The 20,966-nt window shown below is 38.9% G+C and overlaps 1 protein-coding gene across 1 annotated transcript in view; it reads left to right on the forward strand.

The window, feature by feature from the left end:
* The first annotated feature begins 601 nt into the window (after nt 1-601).
* Nucleotides 602-20,966, forward strand: part of srbd1 (S1 RNA binding domain 1) — a 52,162-nt gene continuing 31,797 nt past the window's right edge. Inside the window, exons 1-14 of the mRNA XM_007551176.2 lie at nt 602-687; nt 1,074-1,147; nt 1,868-2,228; nt 2,402-2,629; nt 2,960-3,126; nt 3,409-3,526; nt 4,392-4,530; nt 4,831-4,927; nt 5,072-5,258; nt 11,386-11,489; nt 11,789-11,896; nt 12,286-12,443; nt 13,390-13,480; nt 13,638-13,745. Of these exons, the coding sequence (XP_007551238.1) occupies nt 1,074-1,147; nt 1,868-2,228; nt 2,402-2,629; nt 2,960-3,126; nt 3,409-3,526; nt 4,392-4,530; nt 4,831-4,927; nt 5,072-5,258; nt 11,386-11,489; nt 11,789-11,896; nt 12,286-12,443; nt 13,390-13,480; nt 13,638-13,745 (1,940 nt within the window). The 5' untranslated portion in view covers nt 602-687. The remainder of the gene's footprint in view (nt 688-1,073; nt 1,148-1,867; nt 2,229-2,401; nt 2,630-2,959; nt 3,127-3,408; nt 3,527-4,391; nt 4,531-4,830; nt 4,928-5,071; nt 5,259-11,385; nt 11,490-11,788; nt 11,897-12,285; nt 12,444-13,389; nt 13,481-13,637; nt 13,746-20,966) is intronic.

A 20,966-nucleotide genomic window follows, 5' to 3' on the forward strand; every position in this document is an offset into this window, starting at 1 on the left:
CAACAACAAGACATGTCTGAAAAACGCTACTCCAACTCTATGATTTCAAAACATACATTATTAAGTCAGTCAGAGTTTGTACAGTAAACTAATTACCATTTATAAGGCTTATCGCTTCTTTAATGCTAATGACATTCACCTTGTTTAAGCTTTATGACAATATGTCTATTTATTTGCCACAAAATTGTAATGTTTTTTTTTTAACCGCTAACCATTGTGTAATTGTGCTTACATCACAGACGTCATATTTTAGCAGTAGACTTTTGAGCTTCTGTATATGTTGGCATGCAGTGTTTGTATATTAAGGCAAAAGACTAAAATAAATAAGTAAATATTTAGAAAATATAATCATAACTGGTTAACCATTGTATTTTTTGCTCCCAGAAACATATTACAATTTATTTACAATTTTGTTTTAGATTTGGAGGTATGCCTCTCAAATAAAGATAAACAAATGAACAGTTTATCAGTATTTTTTATTTATTTATTTTTCATGTATGGACGATTGAATACAGTTCTCAGCGGTTCACCACTACCAGACGATAGGGGGCGGTAGCTAACTCAAAGACGGAAGCCTTCACGTGTTGTGATTGGTTGAAACCCTACTGTTGCAGGAAGCTGCTGTTCAGCTTTAGAAATTTTTGTGAGACAGCTGAGTATGAACCAAGCATATCCAGCGTTACAAAGGTATATTTATTAACTCATGCTTTATACAATACGCAGAAACCGTGAAAGACATGAACATGCCGTTTACAAACCCGCCTAACACCATTAGCATAAATGTGTAGCGGCAAATTTGAAAAGCTTTACAAGCAAAACTATTTGTTTGAGCTAGCCGACTGCTCCGCGCTCATATTTGTCTAAGAAATTTTAACTTTGAAGGTTTAATTAGAAAATTTTATTTGTCCTTGTTCTTCTTTTCTAATAAAATACAAGGAAACGACAACAAGTTTACAGTAGCTAAAACGAAGGCATTGACAGTAATATTTGCTAGGATATAAATTAGTTCATGTAACGTTTTAATGGTTGCAGGTTTCATATAACGTAGCCTACCTTTTTGCCTTTTTTCACAGATGATGCGAAGACCCAGAGCAACAACTGCCAAAGCTGTAATTTACAACGAAAATGAAAATACAGATTCCGAGCAGTGAGTTATGTTTACTTATTTAAATCAATGTCTGTTCTTTTAAAAATACAAAGTAGCTTCGTGGACATGTTCAAAGTGACTAGAAGATTTGAAATGACCTCATACTGTGATACTAATTTACCTGCATTTAAGATTGTTCTCTCTGAGATTAATCTTTAGGCAAGGCTTTACAGTTCCTTGTAAACATATTTGTACAAATAAACATTTAAAGTTTCAATGTATATTTATTGTAATAGGCATACAAAAATAAAAATACTTATATGGCCTTCAAAATGTTCACACATAGAAAACTGAGAACTACGTATGTTCTCTGCCCTCTTTACTCTGTTATCACTAAAGAAAATCCAGTGTGGCCAGCTGTTTTCCAAAATTACCAAACCATAAAAAAAGAGATTAAATACACTTAGGTTATTTAATCTTTACTTTCTATCAGCCTTAACCGATTGGCTAGTAAAGGAACTATTAGCTGTACATATAAAAAATCTGACCATGTCACCAATTTTGCAAAAAGGTTTTAATAGTAAAAAATTGACACCAATGTATCGTTTTTCTTTATGTTGCTGGCGGCTTTATGTTGGTCTAGCACTTAAAATACTACCAAAGCACATTTAAGTCTATGTTTGTAATGGGAAAATGTTAAAGAGTGTTGCATAATTTTACAAATTTCTGTCCATTTTTTCTATTACTGATGTTGAACTTTTATTTTTGTCGTACGATTAGGTCTTTTGCTCAGATGGCGAGTAGTGATGAAGAGGTGGACGAGTGGAAGCCATCGGAGTCGACAAAAGCTACCGGGAAAGTTGCCAGAGCACCTACAGGTGGAGGGATGAAAGCGGCGCCCAAGAGGACCGCTAAACCAAAACAACCTAAAGTTCCCAAACAACCTAAGGTCCCTAAACCCAGGGCGCCCCGCAAACGTGCAGCAGAACAAAAAGGTGCTGCCATGTCTGTTTCTGTTGGGAAAAAAAGAAAGAAGTCTAATGGTGATGATTTAGGAGAAAATGAAATGAAAACACAGACTGGATGTCCTGAAGAACAGAAGACTGAAAAGAGAGGCAATAGTGTCAGAATGAAGGAAGAGGTAATTATAACGGCCACCTCAGCAAGAATAAGCTTGAAGAATATAAGGAAAACACAACTTTGGTGATGATAGAAATACAGATTTGATCCACGTTAGATCAAATCTAACTTGACTATTTTCTCTCATCTTTTTTTCCCCCCATTTTTGGTAATATTTTTATTTCTGTTTTTTAGAGGATCTCATTTATTGTGTCGGACGCCCATCGGACAGACGAAGGAACATCACACTCTGCGCTCCAAGTAAAGAAGGAGGAAGCGCCGGAGGAAGATTTCACTTTTGATGAGCCAAGTCTAAAAAAGCAGAAAACCAGCGAGACGAGCCAGAGACAACGACCCACCTTCCCGGAGTCCGGAGCGCACTCTCTGAGGAATGAACTCAACATGAACTGGGACCTGACTGAGGTGGAGAGGACAGGACTTTATTCTTGAATTCTTGAATAATTTGTCTTTTAACTTTAAAAAAAATTTTTTTTTAGAAAACTTCAAAGTCAAATGAAGTTGCATATTAGTTAACCCCCCAAAAAATGTAATTTGAAACTTTTTAAACCTTCTCTATACTATGTTCTTCTACTTTTTGCAGTACATTATAACCTGACAGAAAACACAGAAAACAAGTAATTCCTACAACCCATGCAATAATTTACAAAGGCTAAACAACTAAATGCATGAAAAAGTATCTGCATTTTTCCATTGCATATATGAGTTTTCTACTGTTTCTATTGTTCTCCTCAGGTTCTCTCTACACTGACATGTGTGGAGCGGTGGGTGTGCGGAAACATCATCAAGCTGCTACGCGAGGAAAACACTGTTCCCTTCATGGTGCGCTACCGCAAAGAGATGATCAACCACATGGACGCAGATGCAGTTCGAGACATCCAGATGGTCTATGAGGAGTTATGGTAGGCATGTACACAAAACAAATATCATCCGTTAAACCCCCCAGGACTTATTAAAAATATGTTAAATATCAGGTGGCTGCATAAAGTCACACATTTAGGTGTGAAAAGCTACATTGTGGAGTGTTTTTGAGATGATGTATCAGTTATTGGCCACTAGATGGTGGTAGTGGTTCATCTTTGAGGCCCAAAACGTCTGCATGTCTGCTGTTGATGTTCAGCCATCCTTTTTGTTGTCCTTGGTTAAGATGGATTTCTTGTTGTCTGATTTCCTCATATGTTTAGTTCTCTTGCTAAGAAGACCCAGTCTGTGATCCAGACCCTGAAGAAGGATGGTGTTCTGACACCAGAGTTGGAGGAAAGCCTCAGGAGCTGCCGATCAGCTGATGACCTGGATCATGTGGTCAGATTTTTATTCAGTGATAAACTATCTACATTGACTTGAAGATCTCAGTGTTCACACCTGATTGACTGCTTGCCTGGATGAGAGTATATAAATTATACAACTCCTGGCAAAAAATATGAAGTTTTTTTTTAATTGTAGCAAAAAGAATGGAAGACAAATATGACTTTTTTTTAGTAAACAACTAAACCATCTGTTTAAAAAAATCACCTCAAACTAAAGAACATGGTTATAGCTTATATATTATATTATTTGATGCTGTGTGATGCTGATTTGAAAATAATACACTTTTCTATGTGATCAATAAAATAAGGCTAAAAATAAAATAGTAATTAAAAAAACCAAAATGGGTTTCACAGGTTCATGTTTAAACAGTAATTTTAGTCCCATAACACTGTTACATTGAGTTGCATTTGACTTCTTTGGGTTTTCTTTAAATTTATTTAAACAATTTATATCAGACATGTCCAGTTAGAGCAGTGAGAGTAAGTTCATTTGGTCTAATAACTCATTTATGTGCAGAGTTTCAGTCCGTTTTCTTTGGAGAATATAAGGCTCTGTTCACAGCTGATGCTTCACATAAAATCGGACTCAGTAAAGCCAGATGAATCACACCTGGCATTTTAATCCATCCTGTGTTAGCAGATATAATTTACCTACTTCAAATGCAAAGAAGCAGGTAAACCCAAACAAATACAGTGCTTAACACTGTTAAGAGTTGTTAGAAATGAAAATTCTCAAAGAGCTTAATTATGTAGCTATGACAGAGTTAAAGAATGATAAAAAAGAAAAGGTGTGACTGCACAAAGTCAGAGTGCATAAATGGAGAGAAAACAGGATCTGTGCTTTGTGTTTTTACCTGCAGTATACTCCCTACAAGAAAGGCAGCAAGCTCACTAAAGCTCGCAGGGCCAAAGCATTGGGCCTGGAAGACGCTGCCACCGCACTGCTGAACGCACCACAAACTCTGGTCCTCAGCGCTTGGGTAAAGCCTGGCACTGAAGGTAGGAGGCACTCGACTGTAGCCGCATTCAAAAAACATGCAGGCCTTAAAATGATCGTTATTTTCACTATCCTCTAACTCTCTGAAGGCAGATTCTTGTGAAATGGAGACACTTGTGACTTGGGCTATTTATTCTGGCATATTGTAGCGTATTATTTATTGTTAGTGTGGCTGGAAATAGACGTTCAGGGTTTAAAATTGTATTCTTGTATTAATATTGAGATTAAGAGATGTACTTTGTAAAGTCACTGTGGATCGGTGTTTGTGTGTGTGTGTGTGTTTGTGCGTGCGTGTGTGACAGGTCTATCATGTGTGGAGGAAGTGGCCACTGGGATGGAGCATATTTTGGCTGACATGATAGCCAAAGACCCTGAGACACTCACCTACATTAAGACATTGTAAAAATATTTCCTTTTATGCACATTTTTCTATTTCTGCGTACATAAATTATGTTAATATTGTTTTTTTTTTTTTAAGTCTCTGCTACTGTAAAGAATCTCTTGAACATTCCCAAACAGATTTTTGTTGTTTCTTTCTGTCAGATGTGAAAAGAGCTTCGTGACCATCCAGTCCAGTGTGTCTAAAACGGCACTAAAGGAAAAAGAGCAGGAGAAAGTCGCCCAAGAACACAAAAAACCAGGAGCGGAACACCAGAAGAAAAAAGACTTTGACAAGTTCCAACTCTACTTTGACTTTACCTGCAACGTTCAGCGCATCCAGCCTCATCAGGTGACAAGATGAAAATAATTACCCATTTTCACATGTACAGGAGCTGGTTCTGTATGTGTTGAATTCGGACTGGTGCCATCAGTCAATCAAAAAAATTTTATCCGATTAATCGCACCCTAGCGCTGTGATTAATCACAATGCTTAACTTCGTAAGCTTCAAATGTAAACATTCAAAAATGTTTAAGACGATCTTTTATTGTCTCAAACCAAATTACCTGAAGATTTGACATTGTTTAGGTTTTCATATTCAGGAAGGTTTAAAAGAAGACATTTTGTTTTTGAAATGCCAACTATAAACTGGTCATGCTTCAGTGGAAAAACAATTCCTCATTGCGATGCGTCCTGCCTTAGTTTTATCCAAACTCCGGGATGTTTTTTAAAAGCGAAATTTGCCTCTCAGCTCCCCAGTCTGACTCTTTTAACTTGCGTTTACGGCTCTGCATTGTTGACCGCAGTACAAGACCGTGTGATGTGCTGCTTTGAACACTAAGTAACCCTCCGTGCAGAAGAGAGGCATTTAGGTCAAAATAGGCAATGCGATTAATCCGAATTGTATAATATTGACGCCTTAAACCTTTTGGATGAATCGCATGCGTTGGCGCATTAACGCTGACAGCCTTAATAAGGAGCAGGCAGGTTTACTTTTAAGTGACAAACAACTTCACAACTGCTGGGATATAATTAATTACTATGTGGTTTTCGTGCTTACCTGATGCACACACACTTATAGACTAACACACTGCCTCTGTTTGTGTTCGTGTCATCGGTGCGTGCCGGTTCTGAATGCTACCCACGTCAGTCGCGGTTAGTCTTGTCCGTGCCTTCATACCCTCCTCCCCTCCTGCGCCCCGCTTTACCCCCTCTCCTCCCCCTCAGTCTCTCCAGTGACTGGTAGGTTACTCAGAGTTGGTCCCGGGCCTCATGTGTCACCACGGCTCCTGTCACCCGCTGCCTCTGCCACACCACACTCCCTGGCAGCCGCGCTCCTGCCCCGCAGTCGTTTTTAATCACGCGCAGACATTCTTGCGCACACTTGCTCCGCACAGCCGCGGCCGCCCGAGAGTCCCCTCGTTCTCTCTTCTTAACATATGTGACATGTCCCCCCGCCGACATGCCATTGGATTAGGAGGCTTTGATTGACAGGCGGTCCTCCGCAGTGACAGCTTCTGCTGCTGGGCCTACAGGCGGACAAAAGGATGGGGAAGAGGGAGCGGGGGCAGTGAAAGAAAGAAAACACGGGAGGGATGAGCGACGCCGAGGTGCGTTCGTCACTTATCTCTCATGCTCTGCTCCGATCTGCCTCATCCCTCTTTTCTCTGACTAAACCTTATCCCCTCCAATCCACACCTCCCCTCCCGCTTGTCTTCTGTGTATGCAAGGCATTTAATTCGATGACTCGCCTTTGTCACGGAGTGTTAATCCACAGGCTGCCATGACCCTGCTAGCTGTCAGATTCCGGCTAAAATGAACCTTTTCTAGCCATGAAGTTGTCAGGGGGAGGAAGCAGGTGAGAGATGTGTTTTGACAGAAGGCATGTGTGTTTGTGCACACTTGCCCATGCGCTTTAGCACATTATATTAAGCCTGGGCTCTTTTTCTAGTGGGGGAGAAAAGGACGAGATGAGGGAGTTGTTGTCCCAGGGAACTCTTAATGAGTCCCTGAAATTATAAACAACTCATGAACTTAATCAACCTTGAATTTATCTTCAAGTGACAGGCGGCTTTTGGTTTTTGTTAGGTTTGTTCAAACATTTAAATAAAAAAAACCAATTCTAGCACTTTTCCTAATCCTCCAATTGGTTTTTATTCTGTTGATTGCTAATTTGGAATCATTAACAGTGACTTGGGTTTTGCTGCTTGGGAGCATAAAGGACTCTTTACATGCTTTCATGAACTTAGGTCTGCTGATTCCAGTTTTAAACTCACTTACTGATTACTAAAGCCTGGATTTATTTTTATTTTTTAATGAAATATGACATGAAATTAAATTTGAGGATAATTTCTATTTGCAGGTGAGTTTACGAAGCCTATAATTCCTCATAGGAGGCCAAAAATGTTACTTTCTGATCTAGAAACGTCAGACTGGAAAGAAACGTGATAATTATTTCCATGAAAGCCTTATATAAAACGACAGCAGGTTTCGAAATTCATCTGAAGTCTGTTCAGGGGAAGCTCTGGCATTCAGCTTGTCTGAAAGTATAATGCGTACGCCAGATGTAATTCCATTAGACTTGATTTGAGTCCTCTTCTGAAGGGTACACATTCACCTTATAGCCATAAGACTCCAGCTTGCTCCGCAGCACGCCAGAGCAGATTTATTGAATGTGGAAGTGGGCTGCTTTTAATGCGATTTGCAGCGTGATCAAACGGGAGTTTAGCGCTTCTGATCGGGGTTCGCCCGCAGAAGAGCTCAAGCAATTGGAAATGTTTCATCAATTACAGAGAAATGTTTGATAAACAGGTTACGGACAGCAACTTTGACTTTCACATCCACTCAACTTGTTCAGGTTGTGTCATATTGCGACCGTAAACTTCAGTTCATGTGACTTGGGTTTTACGTTTTATGTCAGTGATTGGACTAAATTTAAAAATGCAACAGAGTCCAAGCATCCAGCATGCAACTGTTTCTCAATGGTTGATGGTTCAGACCCTCTGTGTGAAGCAAAGTGCAGAGAACTTGTTTTTTACAAAGCTGGAGTGAACAGGGCTCAAAAATACATGCTCAATGTTTCTTTTACATATAAAAACAATTATTCTCTAAAACATTAAGGTTTGTATTGAAATGTGACATATATATATATATATATATATATATATATATATATATATATATATATACACACACACACACACACTCTGTTTGCATGCACGTTACACAAAGAGTCATTTCTGGAGATTAGACATCAGTACATAAATTTTTAAATTAGTTTTTTAAATTTAAAACATCTTTTATGTGAAATAGCAAAACCCCGACAAATGAATCTTTTTGACTCAAACGTCGAGATTATAAGAAAGCCAAAATCTAAATATTTGAGTCTGGAGAAGTACGGAATGTTGAAACGGAAATAATTCAGGAAACGTTGATGACGGTGCCAAGCGTAACAAAATTCAGCAGACAGCTTGATTCCACTCTAATAAACCACATTTCCTCTGTGCCAGCGAGGTCGAGAAAAGTGCAAATTCTCTGTGAATGTTTGTCAGCGTGGACGCATCTGTTTGTTCTTGATATGGCGGATGGATGGATGTGTTGATGACAGTATACCTCTACAGACCAGATGAGCAAGAGGAGGAGACAGATAGGGGATAGTTGTTGGCTGACTGCCCTTACTTTGGGGCTGAGGAACGGATTAAGGAAAGCAACAGAGGAAAGATTGTCTTTCTGGTCTTGTCAGGATTTGGCCAGCACTTGGCTACCTGTCACTGCTTGGCATGTGTAATACATAAACATATTTACACTCTGCTTCACATCCCTGTTTTGTATCACGCCATCTCTCACAAGCGACCAAACTCTGATAGAAACTGAGAGATTCATGGAGGAACACTAGCTGTGTCCTATCCTAAGTTAAAAAACAGAGAAAAAAAAGAATTGAATAGAAAAGAAAAGAAAGCACAGGAGGGTATTTATTTAGTCACATTTAGAGCCTAACAAAAACATAGATAGTTTGCTTAAGGGATTTATTTTTTCTTAAGTTAGAAGGTTCTAAGAAGTAACATCTTGCTACTTAAGATAAGTGAGGACAGCTTGTGTTTTTCATTTTAATATTCATTTTTTAAGAACTGAACTAGTTATTACAGGAGTTTTTTTTTTAAATATAGTATATTTTTTTATTTATTAAATTCAATCTTTATGGTATTTACTTTTAGATAAAGGTTCTATTACAGTTCACACACAACGTGTATCGCACATGTACGCCACCGCAACAAAAATCACTGCAACCCAATAATAACCTTACATAATCTGACGCTATGGTACACTGTTATTGGGGTTAAAAGAGCTTGAAACTATAATTTAAACTTGTGGCTTCACTTACTGTCTGATTTATTTGGCCTGGAATTATCTGAGGCCCTTTGAGGTTCTCATTAAGAATTACATTTTTATTCACAGATAATAGCAACTAAAAGTAACGTGCAAGGTAAGGACACAGCAGAACACTGTGGATTCTTGACATGTAGGAATGAGAAATATACACTCAACTTAAGTTTGTGACAGGAAACTCCTATTTTATTTCCCTGTTTGGACTGAAACCAAGTCCATACATACAGACAGAATCGTGAATTACATACATTCTACCTCTAATGGTTGCTAAAACTCTTTGCTGCGGTCTTCTAACTGTGAGCTTTTCCGTCCTCGTCACTCTGAGGAATAGCAAGGTAGGTGGTCATGATGTTTGTTATATTTTATTATATGCTATAAATGAGTTACAAAAAAATAACTGAACCTTTAGAATAGAGGTTTTGCAATGCAGTTTTAAATTCACTAGTTTTGTTGCAGTTGTGGGTTGTCAGAGACGTGCTTTGCTTGCTTTCCTTGACAATATGTTAAACCTCAGAGGTTTGATGAAGATAGTTTCAGAAATCTCATCACAAGTTGTCGAGGAAGCCTTGGGCTGAAACATGCCACCGGGAGAGAAATCTTAACTTTCATCGTTATTCAAGCAATCTTTGCTGATTTAATCCTGGCTTCCGCCATTAGCTGTGTTTTAAATTTTTGCCTGTGTGTGTGTGTGTGCGCGCGCGCGCCTGTGCATGTTGCATATGGGTGCGCTGCATGCACCCAACAGTGCTGCTGAGTGGTAATGGTTGTGGCACGATGGGTGGGGGGGAAGGCCTTGCGGTCTCAAAGCTGATGGTGGCATAGTGGTGGCATTTGTCAGCTCGCTTCTTCCGCTTGGGCTCCAGATTGACGTCTTGCTTCTTGGCCCTGTTCTGTGGCAGGCTAAAGGTTCCCGACTGAAAAGGTCAGACACTTACTGCTGTTTGCTTAACAGCATGTAACAGTTCCTCTCAGGGGGGAACCAGCACACAACACAACAGGCCCGACCACAGGACACACTCCCAGGCTTCTAACTTTTTATGGAGATGTGAGGGAGCTAAGGAATTTTCTTAGATGATTTACTTTACAATGATTATTACACGTTCTTATTTTTGTAGAAGTTATCATTTGAAAATGAGGAGATGAAGAAAATGAGTATTTTACATGGTATACTTTAGCATTTGAACTATAACCATGAAATAAATGTCCATATATATATATATATATATATATATATATATGTTGCTTTTAGAGGTAGATCTGTTTATATAGTGCTTTGGAGCATTTTTCCTCCTTAAGAGATTTTATTAGTTTTTGGTTTTTTCAGACTTTAATATTTTTTAGATCAAAAATCTAAAATATTTTTTAGATCAAACTGAAGTTGGAGCGGTCTCTCTCAGTATTTTCTGACAGATTGCAATTATATCATGTTTTTAGGAGCTTGAAAAAGCAAAGCAGCAACAGGGAATCATAGTACCATCGTCATGTTTGACTGTCCGAATCATTTTGTCATTCTGTAATGCTTTGTTCCCTTTAAGACAGTTTTAAAGAGAAACACACCTTATGAAAACTTCCACTTTTGTCTCCTCAATCCATATATTGTCTTCCCATAAGCTGTTGAGATAATAAAAACATTTGTGAGATGCGCCTTTGTTTTTTTTTGTTTTTTTTGGTAAATGTTTGGTCACTATTTTTCTTGTTGTTGAATCTTGATCTTAATTGAGGTCGGTGTTCTGGGCTCTTTTGTGCCCTCCTGGACAAATTGTTGATACACTGTTTTGGTACCTTTTCAGACTAATTGATGTAATTTCTCAAATGTAAGGTCAGACATGCTGTGTTGCTTTTTGAAATATTTTAGCTGATCTCTGCATGCGTTCTAATTAATACATTTATTGATTGTACAGCTAAGGTTTTAATCTGAACAAAATTAAACTGGGAGGTGCTCAAACACAAGATGTGTGTTTGAGCAGCTGTCAGTGTATTGTAGGTTAAAACGTGCGGCTTTCTGAAGGCTGTGAGTTTCGTGATCACATGGCGGGACGTATATCTGTGTGGAGACGTGGGTGTTTTCACTCAGAACTGTGTTTGTGTTCAGACACTGGCGATTAACCGAGGCGAGAGTCTGAAGATTCTGACAGTGAAGGTGAACATTCCTGACAGAGTGAAGAGCGACTTTACTCGATGGTGCATCAACAACAGGTCAGAAACACAATAATACGGACAAAACTTTGCACACACAGACAGGCCTGTCTGCAGTGGTTATATAAGGTTGCAATGAAGATGTCAGGAGGAGGTTGCTCTCCTCTCCTTCATGACACCACAGAGAAGGACAAACTCGTATATCAGTAGAAATATGGAGTCTTTGTTTTGGATTACGAATGGGCATTAAAACTAAATATATTTCATCTTTCTTGGTGCTGGATAAGATTTTAAAATGTGTTCTGATCTGAATAGTTTTAATTGGACCAAAACACTTTTGTTACTTTGTTTTATTGCAGGTGGAGGCCAAAGACATTTGCAAGAGAAGAACTTCATGCAATCCTCAGAAATGCAGTAGAAGACTCGTATAAAAGGCTTATTTTGCCTTTCCTCACGCGAAGCTACAGGTATGTTTCTTAATATCAGTTATTGTTTATAAAAGTGTTTATTCTATTGAAATATTCTAAATTAAGACAAAGTAGAAATTGATGTCTTCAATATGTAATTTAGCAAACTTAAGCACAAGTTGAACAAATCTCTGTAGGTGACAGCACAATTATTTAAGTAGGATCCTTGGTATGTGTAGAATATGAATCAACAGGCATTATTTGCAAACATTCATGTGATGTTTGCGGCAAATTTACAATAGCATTCTGAAAGGTTGTGAACTAATTAAGTGGTTTCATTCTTTTTGCACATTTTTAATGCTTATCTCCTTTGTACACCACATTTTTGTAATATCTTTACTGTACCATCTTCTAGTCTGACTTTCTGTCCTGCTGATCCCACTCCTTAGGACTAAGCTAACAAGTGCAGCAGAAAAGGAATCGATCGCCATGTTTGTGCGAAACCTCCGTCAGCGCCTGTTGGTCTGTCCAGTCAGGGGAAGTGTCATAATGGGGGTGGACCCCGGCTTCAGACATGGCTGTAAACTGGCTATCCTCTCTCCTACAAGTAAGGGTTCACTCTAGACATTGCAAATCCCATAATATTTATTTTTCTATCAAGAAACATTTGGGAACTGCTGTTCATAGAAATAATCGATCTCTGGTATTTAAACATCACAACCTGGTATTGTTATGTTTTGCTTTGACAGTTCCATAAGGTATTGAACAGAGAGTTCACCCAGGAAGTTGATGAATAAAGGGAAAAGTAGCCACCACTCTGGACAATTTTACAGAAAAAGTGCAAATAAATCAACAAATTTATGTTGATGAAACTTGACACATTTTTAAATGAGGGGATTAGACAAAATCCCAGATCTTTACCTTAATTAAAATGTGCATATCCTAAAAAAAATGGTCTGAAAATAGGAAAATATTTAAATTAAAGATGTTGTACCAACATGCAGCTACATTTGTGTTTTAATTCTGCGATGATGGAATAAACTTTTTATCACACAATCTTAGGAAAGCATCTGTAACAACATTTCTTATCACAGCATGTGAAAAGAAACAGTCATTTTAGATTTTGGTCCTTGTTAAAACTAATCCAATAAGTTTCAGCAGCAAATTAAGATCAGAAAAAATCATCTCTAGTGCTAAAAACTTTCTCTTAGTATTGCTCTAAAACTACACCTTGTTGGCGCTAAATCAGTTATAGCCCAAGATGTTTGTTTTTGGTAACAGACAGGCATTTACTTGACCTTACTGAGTGCATAATATGTTGCATGCTGGTGTGCTTCTCTCAGAGTGTGTGGCTTCACGCTGTGCAGAGTGTGTCGGGTCCTTCATGGTAATATTGAGGTGGCTGCTGTTAGATTGCTGCATTATTTAATTTGAGCATGTCGTTGTAGCCTCATTTCATAGAGAAAAGATTTAAAACAATAAAATAACTTCTGTTGTTTATTATTAATCAACTATTCTGTTTTTTTTTTTTTTATATATCTTTCTGTTCTAAGGTCAGATTCTCCACACTGACGTTGTGTTCCTGCACAATTCAGGGCAACAGAAAGAAGCAGTGAAATTGCGCCACCTCATGGCCACATACAGGTATTACTCCTATGGCAAACGTAGAATTATATTTCGGGGATAATATGAACTGAACTGGATAAGATGTTGCTCACAAGGGAACAGTATAATTAACAGTATTATTTTGACAGATTATTTTCTTGTCTTCTTATCTTTTTTTCTCCGTTTCATCAAATAGTTGCACCAAAGTCGTCATTGGCAACGGTACTGCTTGTCGTGAAACTGAGTCCTTCTTCGCTGATCTGATCTCCAGACGTTATTTTCACCCACTGGACGTGTCTTACTGGTAAGATCTTAATGCAGTGCATACTAATTACACATAAATCTTGATATAAATATTATGCTGTAAGTATAATATAAAATCTGACACTACTGTGTTTTCCCAGTATTTGCAAAATTGAAATGTAAAATGTTGCTTTTTCCACAAAAAAACACCCTGATAGTTTATCTCTCTTTTGTTGCTATTTTGCAACTTAATTACCACAAAGTGAAGCCAATCAAACTTATTGGCATAGATATGAATAAATTGTAGTTTTACTCTTATGCATTATTATATATTATTATGAAACACACTGCACTGCATGAATTGCAGCGTCTGTGAACCACCCATTTATTTTCTGACATTCATATGTTTGAACTTTGAACACGAGCCGTTCACTGAAGTTGTAAAGATTTAATTCTGGTGCTCAAAAAGTTGGACCGTTGCAAACATCCACATTAGGAACGTATTGGTTATACAAGTAAGGATGACATGTGGGAAATTGATCTAATTTAAAGAGCAAATAAATTTCAGAGGGAAAAAAAATGCATGTTTGAAACAGAGCAAGAAGGGACGCAAAGTGCAGGCAAGCCATCAGAACTGTGTGGGGGGAGCAGAAAAGCTGGATGAGATGGAGAGACAAATTGGAATGTGTCCTCAAGTGAATACCTATTAAAGCCATCTGGAGTTCGTTTCACTTCAGTCCAATTAAACGGACGTTTTGTGGTCCAGGTCTAGTCTGTAACTAAATCCAGTCCAAGCTTCGGAATACAACTGCGTAGAAGGCCTGTCCAAGCATAATAACCACTGCCCGCCGTTTGCACCATCTCCTTTACTCACTGCAGAGCTCCATGTGTGTTTGTTGACTTGAGGTTAGCAGGGGGACCGCAGACTAAATTCATTCTGAGCACTTTTTGAATGTTTGCAAGAGTTTCTGTCCTGTATTTTTAAGTTCTTACACGTAAAAACACTTTAGAGGTCACGCTGTAGGTGCAGAAGTGAATTTCTTTTTTTTCTAACATGAAATGTTCCTTTCTAAAAGCAGAAGCAAAGTGGAGCATTTGCCAAGTTAACATCCATTTTATTATTATTTTTCCATAGTTCATATCTCCTGTTACATTTTTTTAATGTAATTTATAGCGCTCCTCAATACCTTCAGATGATTTAAATATCTTAATTTTGTTCTGATCTTTCTTATGTACTGTTTGGGATTCATGATTTTTACAAGACAAGATTGTCCTTTAAAGACTGAAACACATTTCTAGCAATGAATTAATGTGAAAACAGTTCTTTACACTTTACTATAGCTTGGTTTATGGGTGATATAACTACCAACATTGTAGCCTGCATTTTCCCAGTATTTTAGTATCTTTTAAAAATGCAGTGAAAATTAATTCTTAGGAGCGCTTGACAGAAATGTATTTATTACACAAGCATCTTCATGTAGCCCCGGGAATACAGCAGACTGGTCAGGTGTAAAGTTATGGAAAAACTAAAAGCAGAATTAACTTTGAGACTCTCACAGAGCACATTTTCTTCTGAAAATGCAAAGTTTGGCATATCTGAGAATTAACTAAATGAAACTAAAATGTAACTTTTAGTTTAATTTAATGGTGCTAGATATTTCAGAAAATGAACACTGCACATCCCACTTGTCTCATCCACTTTGAAACAAGGTCTTTGCACCTGTTTCAGTGAAATCTAAACATTACAAATCATTTCTCAGTGTTAACGTCCACTTTCAGTGGCTTTCTTTAGTTGCTTATAAAGGCTGCAGAATATATCACCATTGCCACATCCGTGTGTGCAACATTCAAATCATAAAGGACTGTTAGGATAATTGTTTGCTGACAATGTATTCTGTAGTTAATTAAGCCTCATCCTGCTACTCATTCCTCCTTCTCTGTCAGCCTTGACTGCAGTAGTTCATTAAAGCCCTCAACCTCATTTACGCCATCTGCTTCCTGTCTCCCTGTGAGCCTTCATTGTCTCTCCTCCCCCACCCGTCGCTGTCTCCCAATGCCCGTCTCTCTCTTTCTGTCTTTTCGCCTCAATGCACAGCTGAAATGACAGGCAGCAATGGTGGCCTGTAGGACATGCTTCCTTGTAATTTGTGTGTGTTTAAGTGTGCTGGAGTTGGGCACCTACGTATAAAAGTGTGTTTTTGTTCATGTTACCTAAGTTTGAGTTAATTCTTTAGTAAGATTTGTGGACTATAGCAGAGGCTCATGCATATCTCATGAGTTTTTCTTTCTGCTGATGCTACAATCCTGCTGAGTTTGAGGCAATGCAATTGACTGTCCACTGTTGCTACATTGTCATCCATTTCTTTTGTAAAGTGCCTTGAGATGACATTAGTTGTGAATTGACCCTATATGAACTTAATTGCATAGTGTCAGTAAATTTTGTCTGACATATAAAATCCGGCGCTTTTGTTAATTTCCTTCATCTCCCTGTAAAATCAGTCAATACAGGCCTAACTCCAAGAATCTCCTCCTCCTCCCCCCAAAAAGCTAAATTACATTGACGATAAACAGAAATGTTGACTTTGCCTTCTGTCTAAATGATGTCTAAATGTGGTTAAAAGTGAAAAATGATAAGGTGTTTGCACAAAAACTTCAACTCAAGTCTAAATGTAGTTAAAAAGTTGTCTAAACCAAGTTTTTGGTGTGTATTTCAAGGCCAAATAGAGACAACAAACATCAGACATAACTACTACTTTTAAAAGAAAATCCATAGACATCCATTGTTTCAAGGGCTAAACTCAACAACTCTCTTCTCTGACATTGCTTGTTTAATCTTAACCATAGTTGTTAAAAATTGACTTATTGTGATTAGTGTATGTATGTGAGGCGTCAGAGACCAGTCCAAGTGACTGCAGTCAGAGGCTTAGCTAAATAACTATTCCACTGCTAGCACACAGAGACGGTGACAATAAGTCCTTGACTGTCTTGCCCTCTGGCTTACTTCTGTTGGGATGAGATCATTATTACTGGCTAGCTGATGGACCTGGAGGTCAGCGGTGAGGAGACTGGATTCATGACTTCATGTGGGTTCGGGTATGTGTATCCCCTGTCATGTCCTGTGTCCAGGCATGCTCCCAGGGGCCAAGTTTAGAGACTGATGAACATACAGTGGCAGGACCAGTGATGATTGAGTGAGATCCAGGCTCTCAGTACCCCTAGAAAGGTTTGAAGGTTGGCTAGATGGAGGGACAGATGGATTTAGAGGCAGGGAAAGGCCTCAGCCTTGCTACGAGGAACATCTTTATTTCAAAAGGAAAATGAACCCATGGGTGAGTGATAATGAAAAGGTTATGTCTTTGACTTTTGAATAGACACTGGAATATTTGTGCTGAAGTGTTTTGTCTCTCTCTTTCTCTCTATCTGTCTATCCTTGGTTGGGTCTGTGTTACGTGTATTAGTACATCAGTGAGCACAGAGGTGATCAGCCTGTGGTTCTGCTGTGGTGTAATAGAAGCCCAGGTTGCCTTCAGGTCATTTGCATTATTGGGTCTGATGTCTCTGGTCTTTCTATTGACGGCTCAGATCAGCTGGCTAACCAATCAAGAACAGTATCACCATGATCGTTGAGCCAGCTTTTGGTACCTTTGGCAGTGTGGGCCGGTGCTAAGTCCTGCTGGAAAAGAAAGTCAGCATCTTCAAAAAGCTTGTCAGTAGATGTCTGTGTTGTGATTGTGGATTTCAGTAAACACATCAGATCAGCATCGGCAGATGACACGAAATCCCAAACTTCACACTGGATGTCAAACAACACCAACTGTGTGCCTCTTCACTCTCCTTCCAGACTCTTGGACCCTTGATTACCAAATGAAATGCAAACTCGACCACTAAACGTACTAAAGCTGCAGAGACAACAATGTCCTGTTTGCTTTTGTTCTGTGATGTTCTGTCATGCTCTACAACATCTAAGAGACATTTCAGTACTGTTGAACCCACAAGCGTGTGAAACATATTTATTGTATGACTTGTGAGCACAAGATATGTTACAGCTCAAATATTTTTGATGTTTCTTTTGGTCTAAACTTGTCATGATTTAGGGGGTGGACTGTCTGGCACCATTCCTGGCATTTGTAAGTGGTGGCCGGTGAATATCTGCCAGTCTTCCTCTTATCACCCACGGCTCTTCCTCTTCCGTTACCCAACTGCACTGGTGGCCAGCCCTTGTCTGTTCTTCTTATTTTTCACCCATTACCTTCCCCCAGGGTTACAGTGTTCACTGCAGTGGTCTTGCATGTGACGAATGCGTGATGAGTCTCCATGAAACACAATGTGTGTATATTTGTCATGTTTTAAGGGGGGGAAGGCGTACATTTGTATGTTTCTGTGCGTGGCCGAAGCACAGGGTTTTCTTGCTAGCAGATTGACATGAGTGTCTGTGAGGCTTTGCTCTTTTCAGACATGTCTCACCCTGGCAGCTGGAGTTTATATGTGTGTGTGTGAGCATGCTTGCCTTCTAGCTCCTCCATGGAGACTGACGGCCCCTGACACCTGCCATTTGGACGCTTTTCTCTGTGAAAAATGTCATCGTCTTTAGACCCGACGTGGATGTTTGTGTATGTGTGTGAATAAGGGAGAGAGATATGGCACATCCCTCAATTTTGCTCCCTGGGGTCAAGCTTTGCAGCTGACTGAACAATGGATCCAAGCTGTTTGAGCTGCCAGGACAGACACAGTTGGCAAGTGTGTGTATGTGTGTGAGTTTTATTTTTCTTAATTTTAGTTTTTCTGGTTTTTTTTTTTATTTTTTAGATAAATTATTTTTTTTATTCGTTTTGTCTCTTAAACGAGTGGAATTGAACTCACACAAGTTGGTTGAAATCACTAATTTATTTAATGTTTAGACTGTAGCTTTTTTTTTGTCTGCAATGTAGTTTAGCTCTTTATAATTCTCTTTTCTTTCAAATTGGCCGTATTTATTATCAAAGTACTTAAAAAGATGAATAAAACCATTTGCTATTTTTCTGCAACAACGTAATATTTCCTAAACATCAACACATGATATTTTACCTTCCATGGGGAGGTTCTTTCAGATTTTTGCAAAAGCTGTAGACCTTATTTGAAACCATTCTTTAAAATGCAGATTAAAAATTTGTCCCAGTTGCTTGTTTACACATATAGCAAGTGAGCCAATCACATGGCAGCAGTCAAGTATGTTTAAGGCTCTAGATGACAGAGGCTGACTTACTGAAGTTTAAACCGAGATTCAGACGAGGGGAGAAAAAACAGATTTTAGTGAATTCAAAGTAGTATGGCTGTTTACATCAAGCTGAATTGAGTTTTCCGTAGGTATTTGTTTGCACAGCTCCCCGATTTACAGATAATGGTTGGAAAAAAGGGGAAAATATCCAGTGAGCGGCAGTTGTTAGGACAAAAATGCCTCAATGACGTCAGAGGAGGAGGACAGACGGAGTACTCCGAGATGATTAAAAGGTAACAAAAGCTTTAATAACCACTCATTACCACCAAGGCGTTCAGGATGCTAAGTACAAATGTCAAATCTTGAAGCAAATGTGCTGCTGCACTTCATTTCGGCTGTGACATTTAGATGGTAAAGTCAGAATGTGGTGTAAACAACATGAAATCATGGATTCAGGGATCAGTGTTTCAAAATCTGGGTTGTGGTGTCATGCTGTGGGGAACCAGTTGGTCGACCTATAAACCGTGCAGACTGGCCAACTCTTGTTGCTGACCACATCCATGCCTTTATGACTACAGGGTTAAGTGGACTTCCTTTATTTAGCACTTTTCTAGTCATACTGAAATAATCAAAACACTTTACACTAGAGCTGCATTCACGTAGTTGCAGTCTAACGGATGGATTTGAGTTTTGTGACGTCAAGGTGCGTTATTCTGTTCGAGGTAGAAGACGGATAGACTATGGGGGTGACTGTGGCTCAGAGCCAAGGGTAGCTGACAACTGAAAGCTCTGCTTCTCATTCTACTTGTAGGAACTCTAGGAACCACCAGCATACCTGCAACCAGGAAGTAAAGTTTTTTGAATAAATAGTCAAAGAAAAACAGGCAACCTGCCAATGGCAGCACAGAAATGCTTTGGCAAAAATATTTCCATCTTCTCATTCGGTTCTTACTATCCTGGTAAATATTGTCCATCTAAACCAGGACTTTTAAACCAACTTCAGTCCTCAAGAGCAATGAGGTAGCTGAATCCTCTTTTCTCTATACCATCAGATTCAACAAGGACCTGCTAATTGAGCCTTTTTGGACCAGAAATTCATCTATAAGTTGCACGATTGTGTTTGTAGAGGTTAACAGTTGAAGCCCTCTATTGTTATGCAAAGGAAACCTTTCATAGAGATGTTATTCCCTTACTTTAGTTCCCCAATTCAAACTGAATGATACAGGAAACATATCATATGAGGAATGCTCTGTTCATAGGGCTCTAAAGGCTCCCACATACTTCATCCAAAGTGCTGAAATCGGCTCTCATTGACGTAGACGCGTTACAAAAATTGCATCATTCTGTTTGCAGAGAGGCATTCACCTGCTGAACTTGACACCAGGCCCAGGTCAAACTATTTCAACAGGGCTTTATGCAAAGTTTGCCACCATGTTTTATGCAGATATGTGCTCGGACAATATTTTTAATATTTTGCTTTAGCTAGTCCACTTCCTCTGTATGGTTTTGTATCTGCAGACGACCTGAAGAATTAGGAATTATGTACATTTATGCAGTTTTTTCATAAAATAACTACTACAAAAAAAAACAACAAAAAAAACATCTGGAAAAAAATTGCACCACAGTGGAGGCTGAAAAGTGTGGCGCTTCCTCTCTGACTGTTTCCTAAATGGAGAGCAGAGGAAAAGGGTAGGAGTGTGGGGACCCCAGTGGATTGGGGTGTGACGTATGCTGAAGCGAGAGGGGTGACTCCCCAGGTGGTCTGCGCTGTTGGATGAAATGTGAGTTCGTAGGTTTGTCCACAATCATGTGACCGCGCTTTAACTTTTCCATAGTTGCATGGTTACACTTACAAAACCCAGTTAGCATTAACTATGTGGTCTATGTTAAGACTAATGGCTATGCCTTGAAAGAAGAAATATAACATTCTTCTATGGTTTTGGGCTCATTAATGATATAATTGGCCCTATTTCTGATTCGTTAAAGCTGTTTTGAATTTTCACCCATGCCGAGTGCTCCCGGAGGCTTTAATGAGATATCAAAATGTGTATCCATCTCCTTCACTATCGCCTTTCTTTAGGGGCAGCA

This window comes from Poecilia formosa, unplaced genomic scaffold (assembly GCF_000485575.1).
Source record: "Poecilia formosa unplaced genomic scaffold, Poecilia_formosa-5.1.2 Scaffold40, whole genome shotgun sequence".
In the NCBI taxonomy this organism is placed as follows: domain Eukaryota; kingdom Metazoa; phylum Chordata; class Actinopteri; order Cyprinodontiformes; family Poeciliidae; genus Poecilia; species Poecilia formosa.